The 19,239-nt window shown below is 41.2% G+C and overlaps 1 protein-coding gene across 2 annotated transcripts in view; it reads left to right on the forward strand.

Moving 5' to 3' along the window:
• itgb5 (integrin, beta 5) overlaps nt 1-19,239 on the forward strand; it is a 75,025-nt gene that overhangs the window by 14,276 nt on the left and 41,510 nt on the right. For both annotated transcript variants that reach the window (XM_076156795.1, XM_076156787.1), the window contains exons 10-11: nt 5,331-5,505; nt 5,876-6,130. In XM_076156795.1, coding sequence (XP_076012910.1) covers nt 5,331-5,505; nt 5,876-6,130 — 430 coding nt within the window. The remainder of the gene's footprint in view (nt 1-5,330; nt 5,506-5,875; nt 6,131-19,239) is intronic.

Here is a 19,239-nt window from a genome sequence, read left to right on the forward strand (position 1 = left end):
TTTATCCTCAATAGTGAAAGAGGGTGGATGGTAGTATAGTCCACTGGTTGCAAAGCTTCCCCGCTCTTTTCTGGGTATGTAGTGCAGTCTAAAGCCTGAGTGTCAATCACACTGAGTCCCTGCAGCCATTGAGCCAGATACTGCATCTCAATGACCTCACACAAAAGCAGGCATAGGACATGTGAAGCCGCAAGCTATGAAAGGAATGACACAGTGAATGGAGAAACATTAGCTGGAGAGCCTGGAGTAGAACCAACATCCCTTTTTCAATGCAGCAAACCCAGAGATGTATGAGTACTGCAGAGGCTCTTACATATGAATGAGGCAAAGTCTCTGCCAACATAGCAAATGTCTTTTAAAATAATTGTGTATCCAAACAAACGATAGGAATTTGAATTAGATTATGTGTTTTTTTTAAACCTTCTTTATGGGATTTGTTCCAGATACTCCAAATTACAAATTCCATCACCCAAATATTTTTTTCCATCGTAACTGTGATATTTCTGTTTTGAGAGAAATACACGATATTATTCAGGCTGTCAGTACATGACTTGTTGCTTAAGGTGAAATTCTTACAACACTTTTCTTGAAGTCTCTTTCTCAATTAGGTCACTATTGTTGTATTTTGTAAGTTGTAATATTTTTGAAGCATTTTGCATTCATTAACCAGGTCTGTAGGCCTTTGAATCTCTAGGGATCTCTTTGCTAAACATGTCAAAAAGCCTCCTCTACTAACCTTCTCTCCATGAAGTGAGAAGATTAGCTGGATACAAATATGTTCAATGTTGCCTCAGAAAGGGTTTCCTTTAAATTTACCCTGAAATGTCTGTAAAGAAAATGAGTGGTCAAAGATTTTGCAAGGAGTTACTACGCTCATTACAATACAATTCTGTTGGGATATCCATTTAGATTTTATTGTGACATGAATCACTTCCATCTCTATGCTTTTTAAGTAAAAGTATAGGGTTCTATAAGGGTCTGTCACAGTAGTTATAGCCTACACACTTGATAAAGGGAATGCAAAATTTCAATAAAATGCAGATGTAAAGGACCTATCATCAAAAAACATTTTTCGTCTTACAAGAGGACATACGACAGTAAAATGAATGCCCAGAATGTTTACATCTGTGGTAACCCAAAGGACTGACATTTTTATTGCAAACGTAGAATGGATTTCTAACATGGAATGTTTTCCACCTACAGTATATTTCCCTCTACCAATCCATGCCATTCTCTTTAAGTAATTACCCTGTATTTTCCCCATCATATCATAATTGTCTTAACGTGATTGGGTAAATTAGCCTCGTCACGACTCACATTTACAGTCAATTTAATTATGTCCCTGATTTCCTTGTTATGTTCCAGCACAGAAGTGGAGGAATTTTCATGGGCAGACAGATTAAGACTGGTGCATCTTCACAAACATGTGACGTAGCCTCTTCCTGTGTCCTGATCAGCTTGTGTGGTATATGTGTCACACGCAAACTCCATACAAACACGTCACTATGATGCCCTGGTCGTTGATACTGAGCCATAATGATTTCATACATCCTTTCATTGTAAATTTCATTGAATAATAAAACTTTTATAATAGAACAAAATAAAAATTACAAGATTGAGAGGGACAGAGTGATAAAATAAGCTACAGTTTTTTACTGCAGTTATCATCCTTTATCGACAGATAAATAACCTAGAAATTACCAAAGCAAATGAAACTGGACAAGAAAATGAATCAGTCAAAGTAAAGTAAAAAAATGCAATTATTTTATATGGAAGAGGAGAATGGGGGCTTTATCAGTAAATCAGGAAATGGTCAATGACCTCACATCCTGCTTCAGTCACTCTTTTATGGACTATTTCATTTGATCACATGATGTACCAGTAAACACAAATACCCAGAAAATACCAAGTAATTGTGCAGTACTTTCAGATTTACATGTTGATGAGGACCCGCAGATCCACAATGGTGACAGTCCTCGAGACAGACACAGACAAGACACTTTGATCTCATCTTGATTGTTTTTATGGGTCTTCTCTCTGTGAATGAGAAAGAGCAGTACATCCGGGATCATAAAGAAAAGTCATGGAATTGAAAATGTGTTCTCCGGGCGTGCGAGTCGAGTTAAGCTAGAAGCTGACAGGACACAATGATTAAGATTATCACAGGTTTACAAAAACCCTCTGCTGCTATGAAATGTCTTTCTTTATCTTTGCATTACTCAACACAGACAATCTTTCTGTTATCATCCTTCTCTCTCTCCTCTCTCTTTCTTTACCAACCCAACCGGTCAAGGCAGATGGATGCCATTAAAGCCATTAAATGGGAGTTTTGCCACTGTCACTAAGTGCTTGCTCATGGGGGAATGTTGGGTTTGTTTAAAAGCTCTATATGTAAAGTGCCTTGAGATGACCTTTGTTGTGATCTTGCGCTGTATAAATTACTTTGAATTGAATTCTGTATGCAATGTTTTTTGCACGTCTTTGCATCATGCATCTTTGCTATCTTTGCACAGTGTCTGCTCAATTTCCTCCCCCTCTGTCTGTGTGACCTTTCTATGCTTTCCCCCACCCACAAATACCTGCCAGTGCTCTTTACCAAGGCACTACTATGCTTACAACTAGAAGTTTCTGGTGTGTTATGGATTCATAGCATCATCATTTCTGGTCTTGTCAATAGTCCAGCAAAAAACACTTTCATGGGTGAAATCAGGCCACAACAACTTGGTGAAGCATAGTTTACATCTACAGCCTAATGGCCAAGTATCTAGTGGTGTGGCTGTACTGTAAATGTGAAGTTGATCCGCAAGGTGCACTCCAAGGAACTTGTTATTGCTCACCTTCTCCACTGTGGCGCCATCGATGATGAGCGGCATGTGATGAGGCAGTAGCTCAGTGGGTAGAGCTTCCGTTTGGGAACCGGAGGGTTGCCGGTTCGTGTCCCTGCCGAGGTGCCCCTGAGCAAGGCACCAAACCCTCAATTGCTCCCCCCCTGCGAAGGGTGGTAATGTAATGTAAGTCGCTTTGGATAAAAGCGTCTGCCAAATGATTGTAATGTAAAGTAATGAATGAAGTCAATGACCATATCCCTAGTTTTGTCGATGTTGACAAGCTTTCGCTTGTGGGATCTGCGCCACACCGTCAGCTGCTTCACCTCTACCCTGTATGCAGATTCATCATTATTGAATTGCAGATGAGACCCACCACTGTTGTGTCATCAGCAAATGATGATGTGATTATTATCAAATTTTGCAGTGCAGTGGTGGTTTAGCAGGGGGCTCAGGACACAGCCCTGGGTCAGCTCGTACTCACTGAGACGGGTCTTGATGTGAGGCTGCCAACCCTGACTGTCTGCTGCCTCTGCGTCAGAAAGTCAAGGACCCAGTTGCAGGTACTGGTGTCCACATTCAGCCACCTCAGCTTCTCTACCAGCTGTTGAGTTACGATGGTATTAAAGGCTGAGCTGAAGTCAATGAAGAGGATCCCGGTGTAGGTGTTCTTTCTTACCAGATGTGGAGTGTAGTGCATATTGCATCTTCTGTGGATCTGTTGGCTCTGTACACAAACTGTAGAGGATCTAGGTTTGCAGTGAGGCAGGTGTTGGTGTGCTGCATGACAAGCCGCTAAAAGCATTTCATGACAATGGGAGTGAGGGCCACAGGACGGAAGTCATTCATACACGCTGGATTTGATTTTTGGGGCAGGAGGATGATGGTGGCACTTTTGAGGTAGGTGGGCACTACAGCTGGGCTCAGCGAGATGTCGAAGATGTCTGTCAGTCTTCTAAAACTCTCCCAGGTATGTGGTCTGGCCATGCAGCCTTGTGTGTGTTGACGCTGGTGAAGGCCTTCTTCACCACAGCTGCAGACGGCTGGATTACCTGTTTGCTGGCTGATGGTGGGAGTTTGTGTGCCTGGCTCAGGTTAGACAAAAACTGTACGACAGAGAACGTGCTTCACTGCAGGAACATTCCAAAACTATTTTAATTCCTCATGAAAACAGTACCACACTCACTGTCATCTCATTACATCAGAACAGACTGAATGCATGTGTACAAGTACAGATGGGAACTACAGGGAATTCCCTGAATTACAGGGAATGTGAATAGAAATTGTGACTGATATGTGGACAGACAAATGTGAAATATGAAAGGTATGTTATTAGTAAAATCAGAAATAACATTGTTTTGTTTTCTTTGAGATTAGATATGAGGTGAATTCATTAGTGTGAGTTTGACACTGAAAATGTATACAGAAAAAAAGAAGCTCATGTTGCTGAATTGAAGCGCATTTTGATACAAAATGTGAGTGCTGGATATTGAAATTTTGTAAATGTTCACACAGAAGACGCTTATTCAGCTGGTTTGGGTGGAGAATCAGCCATGTGGATAAATGTAACTAAAAATGTAAAGCATGAGTAGCTCTTGGACACTTTTATTTTGTCAAAGTAGCTCTCAGAGGCAAAAAGGTTGGAAACCACTGCTTTAAATACACAATAACATGAATCCAACATATTGTAGTGAATGGATGAATGGAGGCAGAAGGTGTTATCTTTCATCTATTACCAATGTGTGTCATTTGATCTACTGTGCTGTCAAACAAATCTATGAAGCCATCAAAGCTGCAGCGTCACTTGAAGACAACCCACAGCCACTTAAAAGACAAACCTGTTGAACACTTCTCAAAACAAGTCTCAAATCCCTCCAAGGTCAACAGACATTGACAAGAAAATCTATGTTTATACAAGGCACTAGGCCCAGTTTGATATAAAACACAATTTTATACAATATATACAGTATAGTAGGGGGTCCCCGCTCCATCTCTCCATCAGTTTGGGGGTCCTTGGCCTAAGAAACGTTGAAGACCCCTGATCAATGTTTCCTCTAAGCTGCGCGCCTGCGCAATCGCGCACTGCCCGCACATTCTCAGCGCAGAAGAAAATCTATTCTGCGCAGAAAAAAAAATTCAACATAAACTGTAAATGAATTAGACCAATAACCCTTTTTTCTGTACCATTTTGCAATGTAACTCAGTGAGTGACAGGTGTCCAGCCAATGATACGATACGGTTCACTTACGCTACGCGGGCAGCTGAATTTGGGGCTTTCATGAGCTGTAAGCCATACTGAAATTATAACAAATGAGGGCTTGAAATATTTTACCTTGTGTGTAATGAATCTTAAATATACGGTTTTCACAGTTTCACTTTTTGAATTTAATTACTGAAATAAATTAACTTTTCCACGATATTCAATTATTTTTTGAGCTGCACCTGTAGACCCCATCCTACCCCTTACATAATGTGTAAAATGGCCTTTTGTATTTTTTTTCGCAGGTGTCCTTCAATGTCAGTGTTGAGGCAAGAAGCTGCCCTCTCCAACACACTAAGCAAACCTTCACCATCAAGCCAGTGGGGTTCAAAGACCGTCTGGAGGTGGCTGTGGATTACCAATGTGACTGCGGCTGTACTCGCATTGCACAGACCAACAGCAGCATCTGCAGCTCCATAGGTTGTTCATTTTGGTTTATTATTATGATGTAGTTTCAGACGTATTAGCCTGATTAGCCAGGACCATAATAACGCATTAATGCAATGTTTTTGTGTGGATCAACCCATTCTGAATATTAAGTTTTTTTTTGTTTGAAATGGGTGCTATGAACAAAACAAAACCTTCTTTTTTAAGAATACGATTATTCATTTTTTTTTTACAAAGAACTTCAACACTTACAAACTATGTGGGACCATTCTTATGTGTAAGTAATGGAATATAAAGCAAATAGAAGAAGGGAATTTAATTTGTGATAAATTGTGAATTGTTGATGGTCAAAAGCACATCTCAAGGTATTACTGAATTTAACTGAGCGCACCTCCCCTTACAGGTAGTTATAACTGTGGGATGTGTCACTGTGAGCCGGGTTACCTGGGCGCCCGCTGTGAGTGTCAGGAGGGTGAGGTGGCCAGCATGTACCTCAGCGCCTGTCGCGAAGCGGAGGGCAAACAGGTCTGCAGCGGCCGAGGAGAGTGCAGCTGCAACCAGTGTCTGTGCTACGAATCCGAATTTGGCAAAATCTATGGGAGCTACTGTGAGTGTGATAACTTCTCCTGTGCCCGACACAAAGGCATCCTCTGCTCAGGTAGGAATAACACAAGATTGTCTATATTTTTACTGAACTTGGTCTGAGCTGTATGAAGCTGTCGTTCGATGTTGAATGATCTGATTTTTTGATGGTGACCTAATCATTGATTTATTCAATTGTGGTTTATTGAAAATTAGCAATTGGGTCACCATGTCTTTCCATATTTAAGTTGATGAGTGTAGAATGTGTTTGGGATGTGAACAGGACACTTTTTGGTACTTTCCTGACTCCTCCAATGCATCACCCTTTGTGTTGAGTAAGCTGAAATAGGTTTCTGTAAGGCTTCTGAGTTGGCTCCAAACAGAAGCTTAGGGAGTTAGGGTTAGCAGGGCTTTTGTTCAAATGGTGCAATCGTGTGTTGTCCTTGTTGCTCTTGTGGAATAATACTTGGAATGTTCTAGAATCTAGAAGAGAGCTTGAGTGACTCTAACAGAAGTCATGTGTGTCAAGTCAATTTTATTTGTTTAGCCGGATATGACATACAATGTCTCAAGGGGCTTTACAGACCCATAACATCAGGAAAGTTCCCGACCCTGCCCAAAGCTCTCTAGGAAGACGAGTAAAAACTCCTGAGAAAACCTTAACGTATAAGGAAGAAAGGAAGAAAGAGTAAGAGATTGCCCACGAATGGCTGGGTGCGTGAGAGATTAAACTTTTACATCAGCCTTCAAAGAGTCTGTGTTTAAAATTGTGACCTTTGATAATTGTCATATTGTCTTTTTGTCATTTTATGGCATACATATGCCCAGTGACAAATATTCTCATTTATTTTTAATGCAATGTCTCTGTTAATTTGGTGCTACACATAGCACTAGGATTTGGCTTGAACGAGCCAGTCTCTTTCTATCAGTCTCTTTCTATCTGCTTGGCTGTATCAGGCCAAGGCTATAGTGTTTTAAGAACATTGGGTCCAAGACTTTGTGTTCTGGGGCGAGAATCCTGACTATAGAGGAAGTCAACTGGCTCCTGACCATGCCAATGGATTTTCCTATGAAACCACAGAGAGTGCTTTGTGATTATGGGGCCAGCTTTGGCGCAGTCCCCGAACACAATGCCTGGGTCTATTTATCCATAGCCAGTTGAAACAGAAGTGTTTTGTCATACATTGTGTCCTGCAATGCTGGACACACTGAATGCACAGATCCAGAATGGCTTTTTGTCTGCTAAAGCATTCATTAAATGTTAACACTTCAGTACCTTTCACAGCTCTTCCCTCCTCAGTATGTTTACTCAGTGGAGAGTCAGAGGGCCTAATTGAGAGTTGAGATAGGTGGGATTTAACACCAAAATTACACTTTTCTTTATATTTTGGGGGGATTTAATACCAAAATTACACTCTTCCATATTTCCGATCCACACGAGGTGTTAAGTTCCTTTCAGGTGACTAACATCAATGGGACGCAGTTTTCATTGAGCCTGGTACTCTCCTGATGGGAGCTATAAGTCCTGCATATCTGTGTGCGTTGGGAAATACTTTGTATTACCTGAAATTGACAGCACAACTCAGCAAAACCCACAGGATTGGCTGTTAAGGTCTTTGTTTATTCATTTAATTTTTTCCATCCATCCATCCATCCATTTTCTTCAACATATTAGTTTCAAAGAATATGTACATTTGACTCAATGTTACTTGGTAAAGCCTTTTAAATTTCTATCCAATCAAATTCACAGACATACCGCCCCATTTAGTCATAAAACGATTATAAGCCAATCAGCTGTCAACAAATGACGCTGCTGTCAGGTTTGGTTACGTGACACCGCAACATTCGCGTCAAATACACCGTTTTCATTAGGATTTAAAAAAAAATACGAATGTGACAAGTTTGTGAGTGTCTCATTTGCGGTGTGAAAGCTTCTGTGGAGCGGCACTTCACCAAAGTCAATAGCAACTTTTCACCGGTCTTTCCGGGTGCTAGGACCATTGTCAAAGTGGTTTGTCATTCAGCCTTTAAAGACATTACTCCAAATTGGAGATCCCATTGTGATCATTAGGATTTATGGAGACATAAAGTTGGGTGTCATCCACATAGGAGTGAAAATCTATACCAAACTGGTGAATTATGTTCCCAAGAGGAAGCAGATATTTAGAGAATAATAATGGGCGAAGTACAGAACCCTGTGGACAACACATTTTACAGGGTGGCAGGAAGAATTGATATTGTTTAATGAAACAAAATGAGATCTATCTGGGAAGTAGGATCTGAACCAGGAAAGTGCGAGACCACAAATTCCAATGTGGGTCTCAAGGCGATCAAGTGGGATTTTATGATCCACAGTGTGGAAGGCTGCACTTAGATCCAGGAGAATTAGCACCGAAGAGGCGCCAGAGTCAGCGGTGAGAAGTAGGTCATTTGAGACCATTGTTAACGCAGTGTCTGTGCTATGTAGCGGCCTTAAGTCAGATTGTTGCAGCTTTGTCACAGGTCAGTCTCTCGACACGGAAGATGATAAGAGACTGGTCACGCCTAGCCCACGTGCCAGAACTAGATCGAGCGTGTGGCCACCTCTGTGGATTACTACAGGTACAAAGCAGGACGGAGAGAAGCAGAGAGAGAGAAGTGCGGTGAGTGCAGTGAGCGAAAAATGAGTGACAGATGGAAAAAGCAGCATTTGGATGCATTTTGACAATTGTTACAGCATAAAGGCAGAATGCAAGAATTAAGCCGTCACGTTGAGCAGGGTCCACAAAAAAACCTTCACAGACATGAGAACTGTGCAACCCAACAGTTCAGTTTGAAGAAAAATTATGCTCCATGCTCTCAATCCAGTGTATGTTCTTCCAAACAGGAAAACATTCCAAAACTGTACGACAAAGAACGTCAAAGACAAAGAACATGAAAATAGTACCACACTCTCTGTCATCTCAATAACATCAGAACAGACTGAATGCATGGGAAGTACAGATGATATGGGAACTACAGGGAATTCCCTGAATTACAGGGAATGTTGAGGGAAATTGTGACGGTGATATGTGGACAGACAAATGTGAAATATGGTATATATAGGTAAAGTAATGCTGAAATAGTAAAATAAGTAACTAATAATATAAAAAAAAATAATAACATTGTTTTGTTTTCTATGAGATTAATATGATGTGAATTCTTTAGTGTGAACTTGACACACTGTATACAGAAAAAAAACATGCTTATGTTGCTGAATTGACGTGCATTTTGATACAAAATGTGAGTGTTGGATATCGACATTTTGTAAATGTTCACACAAAAGACGCTTATTCAGCTGGTTTGGTTGGAGAATCAGCCATGTGGATAAATGTTACGAATAATGTAAAACATGAGTAGCTCTCGGACACTTATATTTTGTCAAAGAAGCTCTCAGAGGCAAAAAGGTTGAAGGCTTATCCGGAGTTGGGTTGCTGTGGCAGCAGGCTAAGCAAGGAATTGCAGATATCCCTTTCACCCCAGTGTCCAAGACATATGGCCTCAGATCTGATGATACACATAAAGTTGATCATTAATCTTTGGCCTGAGGTGCTCTGGTATCAAGTGCAGTTATGAGCCAACGTATGCTCATGCATGGTGTTTGTTATGGACAATCCGTGACCTGCATGGAAGTCCATTAACAGAACACCTGTTGACTTGTGTTGATTTAGCAGGCAAAAACTGAGACTGAAAATGCAACTGAAACTTTAATTGGTACTTATTTGTATTACAATTTACACTGAATAATGGCACCACTCATTTACCACAACATAAACTTGTGCGTTTTGTGCTTGGCGATTTGTTTATTTTTTGCAGATCTAACCGTCATTTGTGAAGTCATAGTAATTTCTAGCAGCCATATCCTGAGAAGGGTAGACCTCCAGCACCAAACCTCCACTCTGGACAGTCTAGGTTATCCCTTTCTTTCAGGAAAAAAAGTTTGTTAGTCTTTATATTGATCATATATTTTATATAATATATTTTAGACCCGATTTTTCAACTCAGGCTTATGTGGTCCACAGTAACAGTGTCCAGTCCTGCAACTGGTGAGAGGCACCGTCAGGCCATGTTTGTAGTCTTAGTTGTGGTAAGAGCACTTGCCCCTGAGAGGGGTGTATGTCAGGATAAAGTTATGGGACATTTTGGAGATTGTTTTTGATACAGAAAGAGGGGAGAAAAGGAGAGAAACAGAAAAGAAAGAAGGTTGTGTATTTATTATTAATATTGTTGTTTTTTTTCGAAGCGAGGCAGAGAGCCCGAAAGAGAGATAGAAAGGACAACTGAGACACTGAAGCAAAATAGGCAATGTAATGTTCAGGTAAATTTAAAAAATAGGGTGACAGGCAGGGCGATGATATCATAGGTACAGTTTTTACAGGATGATGTTAAATAGCAGTGTGGGCAGCTACAGATCGCATCATAGGCTGTGGTGGAAAAAATAAAGAAAAAAGGGAAAATTGGACACACAAGGAGGGAGAGGGGAGACAAACAAAGAGAAGATATCCCACCAAAGACTGGACCCACCTCAACAGTCACACAACCCCACATTCAAACCTGCGATAAAGAAATGTTTAGTGTTCAGGTTTTCAGTCAATGGTCGAGCATAGCCTGTAGATCTGTGAAGAAGGTAAGAAATGGTTGCCATCTCTGATAGAACTTATCAATGTGTCCCCTCATAGTGTACTTGCTTTATTGAGTTTAAGAAAAAACATAATGCGCTTTAGCCATTGTGAAAAAGAGGGAGGAGTGAGGGATTTCCAATGCAAAAGCAGGCGGCGTCTGGGGGGTTGGGTGGGGTACCAAAGATGGCAATATGAGGAGAGGGTTGAACCTGCGTTCCCAATAGGATAGATGATTTGTTGAAGTAACCAGACAAGTTATTGTGCAGACTGGGGCAGAGACTAACATGGGGCATAAGTTACAGTGCGGAATCTAACATCTATGACATTTGTCCTTTACTTCTGTGTACATTTCAGCCAATCTAGATTTAGAAAAATGGACCCTGTGTACGACTTAAATGTATATTTAGAATATTGGATTTACAGTCAGAGCTGTCTTCATTTGTGGTTTGAGTTGTTTTCAGTTGTTTGCTGTAAACTATGGATGGAGGCCTGTTTTAAAAGAAAATACAATGATGAAGAAAATGAAGGCATGCAAAAAAACCCTGCAAACTTTGAGCCACATGGTCAAAAAGTAGCGTTTATTGCAACATTATTGCGATTGCAGTTTGAACCTTTTAAAACTTATATTTTTGTCAGTGAGCATGTCAGCGTCCGTCAGAACAATAATCCTTGTGTCGTTGATTACAGACAAGATAGCCAATATGTTGTGAATAGACAGTGTACTCTTTCTGATGTAAACTGTGGCTAAGATTTTGGTAATGTATAAATAAAAATCAAAAATAAATTTTGTGTTTGGTAGATAATTTCCCTGTTGTAACAATGCTTCTTGGCATATATTTTATACCGTTGGAAAGCCTGTTTAGTTTCCTTTTAAATGGTCCCCATTTGTAAGGAACACGCATTTGTGGGATGAGCAGCACAGCTGAGTATGTGGGTTGCGCTCAAATTTGCCAAATCTTCTCTGCCAATGCCAAACAACTTATTCTGCTGTTGCTATTGACTCTTGTTTGGTGTTGTTTGCTGGAATGGATGATTGAAGTCTATCAGTAACAAGGAAGAAAGAAGACATATTGGCAATTTTACAATTTATTCATTTAACAAACAGTCAGGAGCCAAAGTAGCGTGTGGAAGGACCATACACAGCCACAACAGCCTGGCACCTCCTCCTCATGCTGGTCACCAACTTTTTGTTCGATGTTTATATAGCCGTTTGTCATGGACGTTAAAGGGTTGAGCAATTGGCCCCTCAAGGTCGAGTGTTTGCCGAGGTATATACTGTCCCTGCGTCCCCATTATCAATTTTGGAAATTGGTCTGGAGGCCTTATTGCAGGTTTGTTTCCAATATAAAAAGAGTGCTCACATATCTGTTTCTACTACAAAGGAAGTTGGACAGCCAATTCTACAGACTTTTTATGTACACTGGAGTTATCACAGTGTGTTCTGCTCTGAAAGGCATGTGTGAAGGGGCTGCTATGGTTTCTTTATCTTCTCATCACCATCACAATGCGAAACAAAAGCCATTTGGAGCATGTGATAGCTTGTTTGAAAAATCAATCAAGTCATTTTAGGCAGGGGGGGACTTACTCTATGTCCAAGCGTATTGATAAGCCACATTTTTTCCCCACCACAGGCAATGGAAATATCTCTCAAACTGGAGTGAGGATATAAATGCAGTTCTGGATTCTTTTTTAGGACACCTTGAGTTTTAAGAATGGAATCAATTTCATATTTTAGCTGCTGGGAAGATTGAATTGAAATAACAACTTTTGTTTAGTAAAAAGTGAGCAGCCTGTTGAATACTGTATTTTGTTTCTGAGGCTACAGCAGAAACCCCTATCTCACATAGGGTAGGATGTGGCAAAAAGAAACAGCGTGGCCATGGCTCTCCTACCTAGTAGTGGGTAATCGCTTATTTTCCTGCTGTGATACGAATAAGTAGTTTATAATAATAATTAAATAAAATCCCTCAAAACTCGGTTAGCCTCATTCATGGCACACCGGTTGAAAAACACTGTGCTACTACATGCTTAAGGATTGCGTAGAGCAGGTGGTGCCCACACTCTTTCAGCTTGCTGGCTACTTTGACCAGGTCAAAATGATCTACCTGCTTCAAAAATGCTAAATTTATATTCATGTATATATATATACTGAATATACTTTATATGTTGCTGTACCTTGCATCACTGCATGTACCCTTATGGCACAAGACAATTCAATACATTTATGGTTATACCTTACTCTGATGAGTTGCAGTGAATGGAGCCAGTCAGGATTGCATAGTCTGGACAGTAGCTGGAAGGTAAAGCTTTCGCAAAACATTAATTTTGATTAATTTTTCAATTAAGGAGGGTGGTAAATCCTTCCAAGCCAAACTTCAGTGTCACGGTGAGCGCAGTATCGCTGGCGGGCAGGAGGTCTGAAAATGTACGTGTCACACGTGCCGAGATACTTCAACCCCAACATACTGAGATTAAAGGGGTGGTCTGCTTGGCGGAGCTGCAAACTTATTGTTTTTGTTTTTTTTATACCATGTTTTTATTGAAGCAAACATTTTACATGACAGTGCGCACACAGTTATAGGATATTTTGGAGATCATTTGCTATGCAGAAAGAGGGGGAAAGGGAGAGAGAGGGATAGAGAGAAAGGAGGAAGGTTGTATTATTATTATTGTTGTTGTTTAACTTTCCCACGTAGACCCTGAGGTGAAATAATCTACTTGAAACAGCCAGAAGCCACGGCCCCTGGAGGTTGTGAGAATGGCATAGTAGTGTGGACGCAGAGTAGAGGGTGACACAGGAGTGGATTTTCACTCCTGTCCCGTCCCACTTCCACAGAAAAAAATCTTGTGCCGTCCCAATCTCGGGCCAGAGTAAAAAAAATTCCTGTCCTGTCCCAATCACATGATTCAATAGTAAAGTTGACTCCCGTCCTGTGGGATTCCCAGGGGATTCCCGAAAAAATGTCAGCCTCTAACCCAGAGTCCAGGATGGCATCAGTGATGTTGATGCGATGATCTCACAGGGTAAATACAGTTTTTACAGGATGATGTCAAACAGCAATGTAGGCTACTACAAATCACATCATAGGCTGTGGTAAGGAAGAGAGAAACAAAAGAAAACAAAAAACAAAGAGAGGAAATCCCACCCAAAGAACCATCTAACCCCGCAGTCACGCAACCCCGCATCCATATAACCCCGCCTGGCCCGCCTGGGATCTGGCTTTAGAAAAATGGACCCTGTGTACAACCTTAAACTGGATGAGAGTGAGACATGATAAAAATAATAGAAATAATAAAGTGACAAGTCACCTTTACAGTGAAATTATTAAAAGTCTAACGGTGAAATACCGTGTAACTTTTACTGTGTAACAGCATTTCTGCTTTGAACAAATTTTCTCACTGGTCGCGCCCCCCCTGCAATACCTCTGTGCCCCCCACTTTGGAAACCTCTGGCATAGGTCAGTTTCACAGAGGCTATGCCCTCGGATCAGTACTAATGTTAGTCAGATTGGAAGTTTCAGAGTTACGAGCACCTCTATAACGAGTGTGCAGCACAGACACTACACAATACTTTTTTTTGCTGCATTTCAACAAGAAACTGCACGTGCAAAATGTTAGAGATAGGCTGATATGGAATGGCAGAGGGAGGAAGCAGAGTCTCGATAGAGTGAGTTACACTGTTGGCAGATTCTCCATCCACAGCGAGCGAGTGCCTGTGAACTGGCAAGCTCTAAGCCAGGGGTCTCCAACCTTTTTGGCTCGGAGAGCTACTTTGACAAAATAAAGTGGGTAGTGCTTCCGCTCAGGAACCGGAGGGTTGCCGGTTCAAGCCCCTGCCGAGGTGCCCCTGAGCAAGGCACCGAACCCTCAATTGCTCTCCCCTCTGCGAAGGGTGGTAATGTAATGTAAGTCGCTTTGGATAAAAGCGTCTGCCAGATGATCGTAATGTAATGTAATGTAATTTAAACCACAACACGTGCAAAGGGCCACAAATTATTATTAACATATATTTGTACCAGTTTATTCGCTGTATTTACTACTGCTGTTTAATATGCTGTCTTGCTAGTAATTTTTAATGCATTGCTAAGCATCATGGAATATTTAACAAATATTCTCAATTTGAGTAACAAATGTGGTGTAGCAACTGCGTTTCCAAGGATGACAAGTGTTGGTCAAGCTGATGTTTTATGAACACTGGAGTGAATAGCTTTGCATTGATGACATTGATAACGTTTGCAATTGCTTATTATTCCTAGTGAGAGCTCTGAGTCTTCACAAATATTAATTACAATAATATAACAAACATCTTTTTGCTTATTTCTACTGAGAGTGCTCAGTCTGCATTTCAAAAATGTTAATAACAATAACAATACAACAAATAGTTGTTACTTATTCCTAGTGAGAGCTCTGAGTCTGCATTCTTTTCACAAGTACTTTCAGATCTGGTTGTTGCTCAGTTGTAGCTGCTCTGAGCTCTCCACCTCTCAGCTTGCCGCACAATTGCTCTTGATGCAAAATGCAGTGATATGAGAAGAAGTGAGGCGTTTCAGGATCTTTTCTGAGCAAAGCAATTCATCCTTTCTCCTTTCCTACCATGGAAGGAGCCCCATCAGTAGCCAGAGAAACCAGCTTTTTTAAGTTGATGTTTTTGCCTGGTCTGTGGAAAATGCTCATCATTGCAGAATAAACGTCCTCTCCCCGTGTTTGCCCTGTTAGCGGTAGCAAAGCCAGCATTTCCTCGGCAAATGTGTCCCCTTTAAGAAAGCGCACCCAGACTATAAGCTGCACGATTGTCTGTCTGTTCGGTGGATTCATCCAATGCTAGGCTAAAGTACTCGGCACTTTCAACGTCTTTTAGCAACTGTGATAAAAGATCGTCTGAAAATACTTCCACTCTCCTGGTGGTTGAATCAGACAGTCTTAAAGGCGCACTGCCTTATTTTTCACACAGTTTTGGTTGGCTAATTATAATTATTAGGCATTCATAACCAGGCATGTCGGGGGCCACAAAATAAGCGTCCACGGGCCGGATGCGGCCCGCGAGCCGCCTATTGAGTAAGCCTGCTTTAGTGCATGATTTATGTCTTTAGATAACAGGTGAGCCCGGGAAGCGTTAGGATGGAGGCCATCCCCCTTAAGCAGGCCAAGTTTCCAATTATCAATTAACTGAGACAGAGTTGAGAAGCTTCATCTGCTATTCAATAATACATAAGCAGTGCTGCCACAGTTACCTTGAAAAAGTAATCTGATTACTAATTACTCCTTTAAAAAGTAACTAAGTTAGATTACAAGTTATTTTATTAGTATCTTTCAGCAGCTGCCAACAACACCCCCTCAACATAAAAATGACAACCGGTTTTGCCATAAAAATAAATAAAGACTGTCTTTCTTGACTTCACTTAACATAAATACTAGTTTTCATAAAATATAAAATAAATACAGTCTTTCTTGACCTGACCTGAAAGTATTTCTTGACCTAGCCTAGGGAGGCAGTAGCTCAGTGGGTCTTCCGCTTGGGAACCGGGGGGTCGCCGGTTCGAGTCCCTGCCGAGATGCCCCTGAGCAAGGCACTGAACCCTCAGTTGCTCCCCCCTCTGCGAAGGGTGGTAATGTAATGTAAGTCGCTTTGGATAGAAGCGTCTTCAAAATGACCGTAATGTAATGTAATGTAATGTTTTATGAATATTGAACCTGTTGTTCACAGCATTAGAGCAGCAAGGAGTGGTTTTACGAAACAAAACAGTGTATAACACCACATGTAGGCTGATATCATGTCTACTTTTGTTACTTTGGCCTAATCTTATGTTGTAATCACATGTTATGACTGAAACAGTGGAGTGGGGCGAGTAAACCAGTGGTTATACCTCATTAAGCGAAGCTTCTCAAACCTCTTGTCAGAAAGTCTATGTCTTTTGGGCGTGAGCAACAAACCTCCCAGACGGAAAAGCCGCTCCACAGGAGCACTTGATGGGGTTGGACTGTCATACTTCAAGAAAATGCTCTTTATGTTTAAAAACTGATGCAGAATCTGAAGGTCATAGGCTGACCTCAGGTAGTCCATGACTTCCTTTTCTGCAGAATAGGTATGTTCTGGCTCTGCCTCAAAAGTGAAAAAGTCCATCTCACCTTGGCTGGCAGATGTGGTGGGCACACTGGCAGGGCTCTGTGCTGCAGGAGCAGTTTTGCGGCACTCTGCTATCAGAAGCTCTTTTACTCGCTCCCTCCTACCTGCATCTCTCAGCCATCGGAGTTTGAATTTTGGACAACTAACAGCTGCGAGAAGGGCATCGTTATCGTCCAGCCAATCGTCTAAACGAGTCTGGATAGCCTGAAAAATATAATTGATATGTTTAGGCCTACAAGGCCTACTATTTATTATGTCATTGAATTACTTGTAAACCATGCCTAATGTGGGATCAATACTATGGATTTAATTTTGTTTTAGGTTACTTACTGACATTTGTATTTGTTATAATCTTCTTTTGCAATGATAATGAATATTCTGTTCCATATTCATGAATAGTATAATTCAATAAATTTTAACTAGCTTAAAGATGGAACATACCTGCACTATGGCATCTGGAAGGCCTGCAGTCAGGAGAGGGCATCTTTCACAGCCAGGGTTTTCTGCATCAGAACTTCAAGTGTGGGTAGTGAAGTCCCATAAGGACAGTCACCTTGTAAAATGTCCAGTGCTGTAGTCAGAGGCTTCATGGCGGTGCAGTACTCATGCAGGAACTGGTACTCTTTGTCTTTGAAGCACTTCACTCCCAGCTTGTTACACAGAGTATTCAGCTCACTCATAGGGATTTCTGCAATTCTCTTTACGGCATCAAAAAAGGAGTTCCACCTTGTGGATGTTGGTAGCAGGAGCTTTCTTTTGCTGACTTCCTCCACCATTTCTGATGCAAGGGTAGATCTACTTGCTTTGGTCCAAAGAGCTGTGAATTTTGCTGTGCTGCTCCTATACATAGCCTTGCTCTCTGCATTGGAAGTTAAATATTTCTCCACATCACTTGTGGTGCGGGGGAAGAGACAGCTGGCCATCACTTTCATTCTCAGCTGAGCGGATTTCTGACAGATCTAAAAAAAAGTGACATTATCATCATCTGTGGGGGTGGACTCCTCCTCTGTCTCATCATCATACTCTGTGACTGGCTGATAAACTTTGATTGCCTTGGCGAAGTTGGATCCGTTATCAGTCACTGTTGCAACTTCTTTGTTGAGTAGTCCATATGAAGAATGAACATTTATTAGTCCTGCACCAATGACATCATAAGTGTGTCTACCGCGAATTCTTCGACATGCCAATGCAGCCTTATTGCGCTCTAATGTGGATCTACTGATCCAGTGGAGCCTTACTCCCATTAGTCCCCGATAGCTTCTGTTGTTAGAAGTCCAAATATCTGCGGTAGTAGACACATAATCGACCTCAATCAGCGCGGCCTTCAGTTTTCTCTTCATCTCCTCATACTCCTTCTCCAGGTAGGAAGAAAAAGCTGTTCTGTGAGGCAGCTCGGCTTGATGGTAGTGGGGATTTTATTGACTATGGCACAAAACAAGGGCGAGTCAACCGTTTTTAAGGGCAGCATTTCTTCCACAACATACTGCCCGACCAACTTCTTTAACTCTCCCCCACTTACTGGTTTTGGACCGAAGTCCGGCTTTTGTTGTTTGGGTGGTGGTGGGGGGCCTTCATTAGTCGCAGCTCTCTTCGCGCCACCTGGGACTTGCTCTGATAATTGTACTTTGCCATGCTGCGACTCTAAATGTTTCTTTAAATTCAAAGTCGTGTTTTTATAGTAAGAAAGCACTTTGTCGCCAGCACACAGAGTATACAGCAAACTTTTATGTTGTCTTGTTTAGCCGACACAAACTGAAAATAATGACTGTACTTCCAGCCTGAAAGCGGGCATCTCTCTCCTCCCTCCATTGTTGTTTACATACATTTGTGCAGTGTGGTATTACACGTGAGTTGTCCTGCTGAAAACGTGACATGTCGCACACATGACGTTAATCCCCGAGACAAGAAGAAGGCAAAGAATATAATATATATTATAGATATTATATTTTTACTAAGGAATAGTAATGCACAGTTACTTGGATAAATAACTTTAATCTGATTACTGGTTTGGAAATAGTAATGCGTTAGATTACTCGTTACCAAAAAAAGAGGTCAGATTAGAGCAACGCGTTACTGGCATCACTGTACATAAGTGATGCATCACAAGTCAAAGTGAGTACATACACTGAGTTATTCTTGTAGCAAACACATGTTTATGTCTGAGTGTAAAAGGTTAGATGCCTTTCCTGTGATTATTTCCTGCTATTGTACTATTGTAAGTCCTGGCTGTCTAGGCAACCATGTGTACAGTGGCCTGTTCTCTCCTCTCTGATGGTGATTTTGAAGTTGAAGTCCAGAAAGAAATGCCATAGATATGTTTTCTAACACATAATGCCATAGGTATAGTATTTTCTTATGCATAATCCCCCCCTATGGCGATTCCAATATCGCCATTATGAAGATGTACATATTTTTAGCTGG

Source organism: Genypterus blacodes, unplaced genomic scaffold, assembly GCF_046128005.1.
Source record: "Genypterus blacodes isolate CSIRO-AG114 ecotype Tasmania unplaced genomic scaffold, CSIRO-AGI_Gbla_v1 ptg000008l_1, whole genome shotgun sequence".
In the NCBI taxonomy this organism is placed as follows: domain Eukaryota; kingdom Metazoa; phylum Chordata; class Actinopteri; order Ophidiiformes; family Ophidiidae; genus Genypterus; species Genypterus blacodes.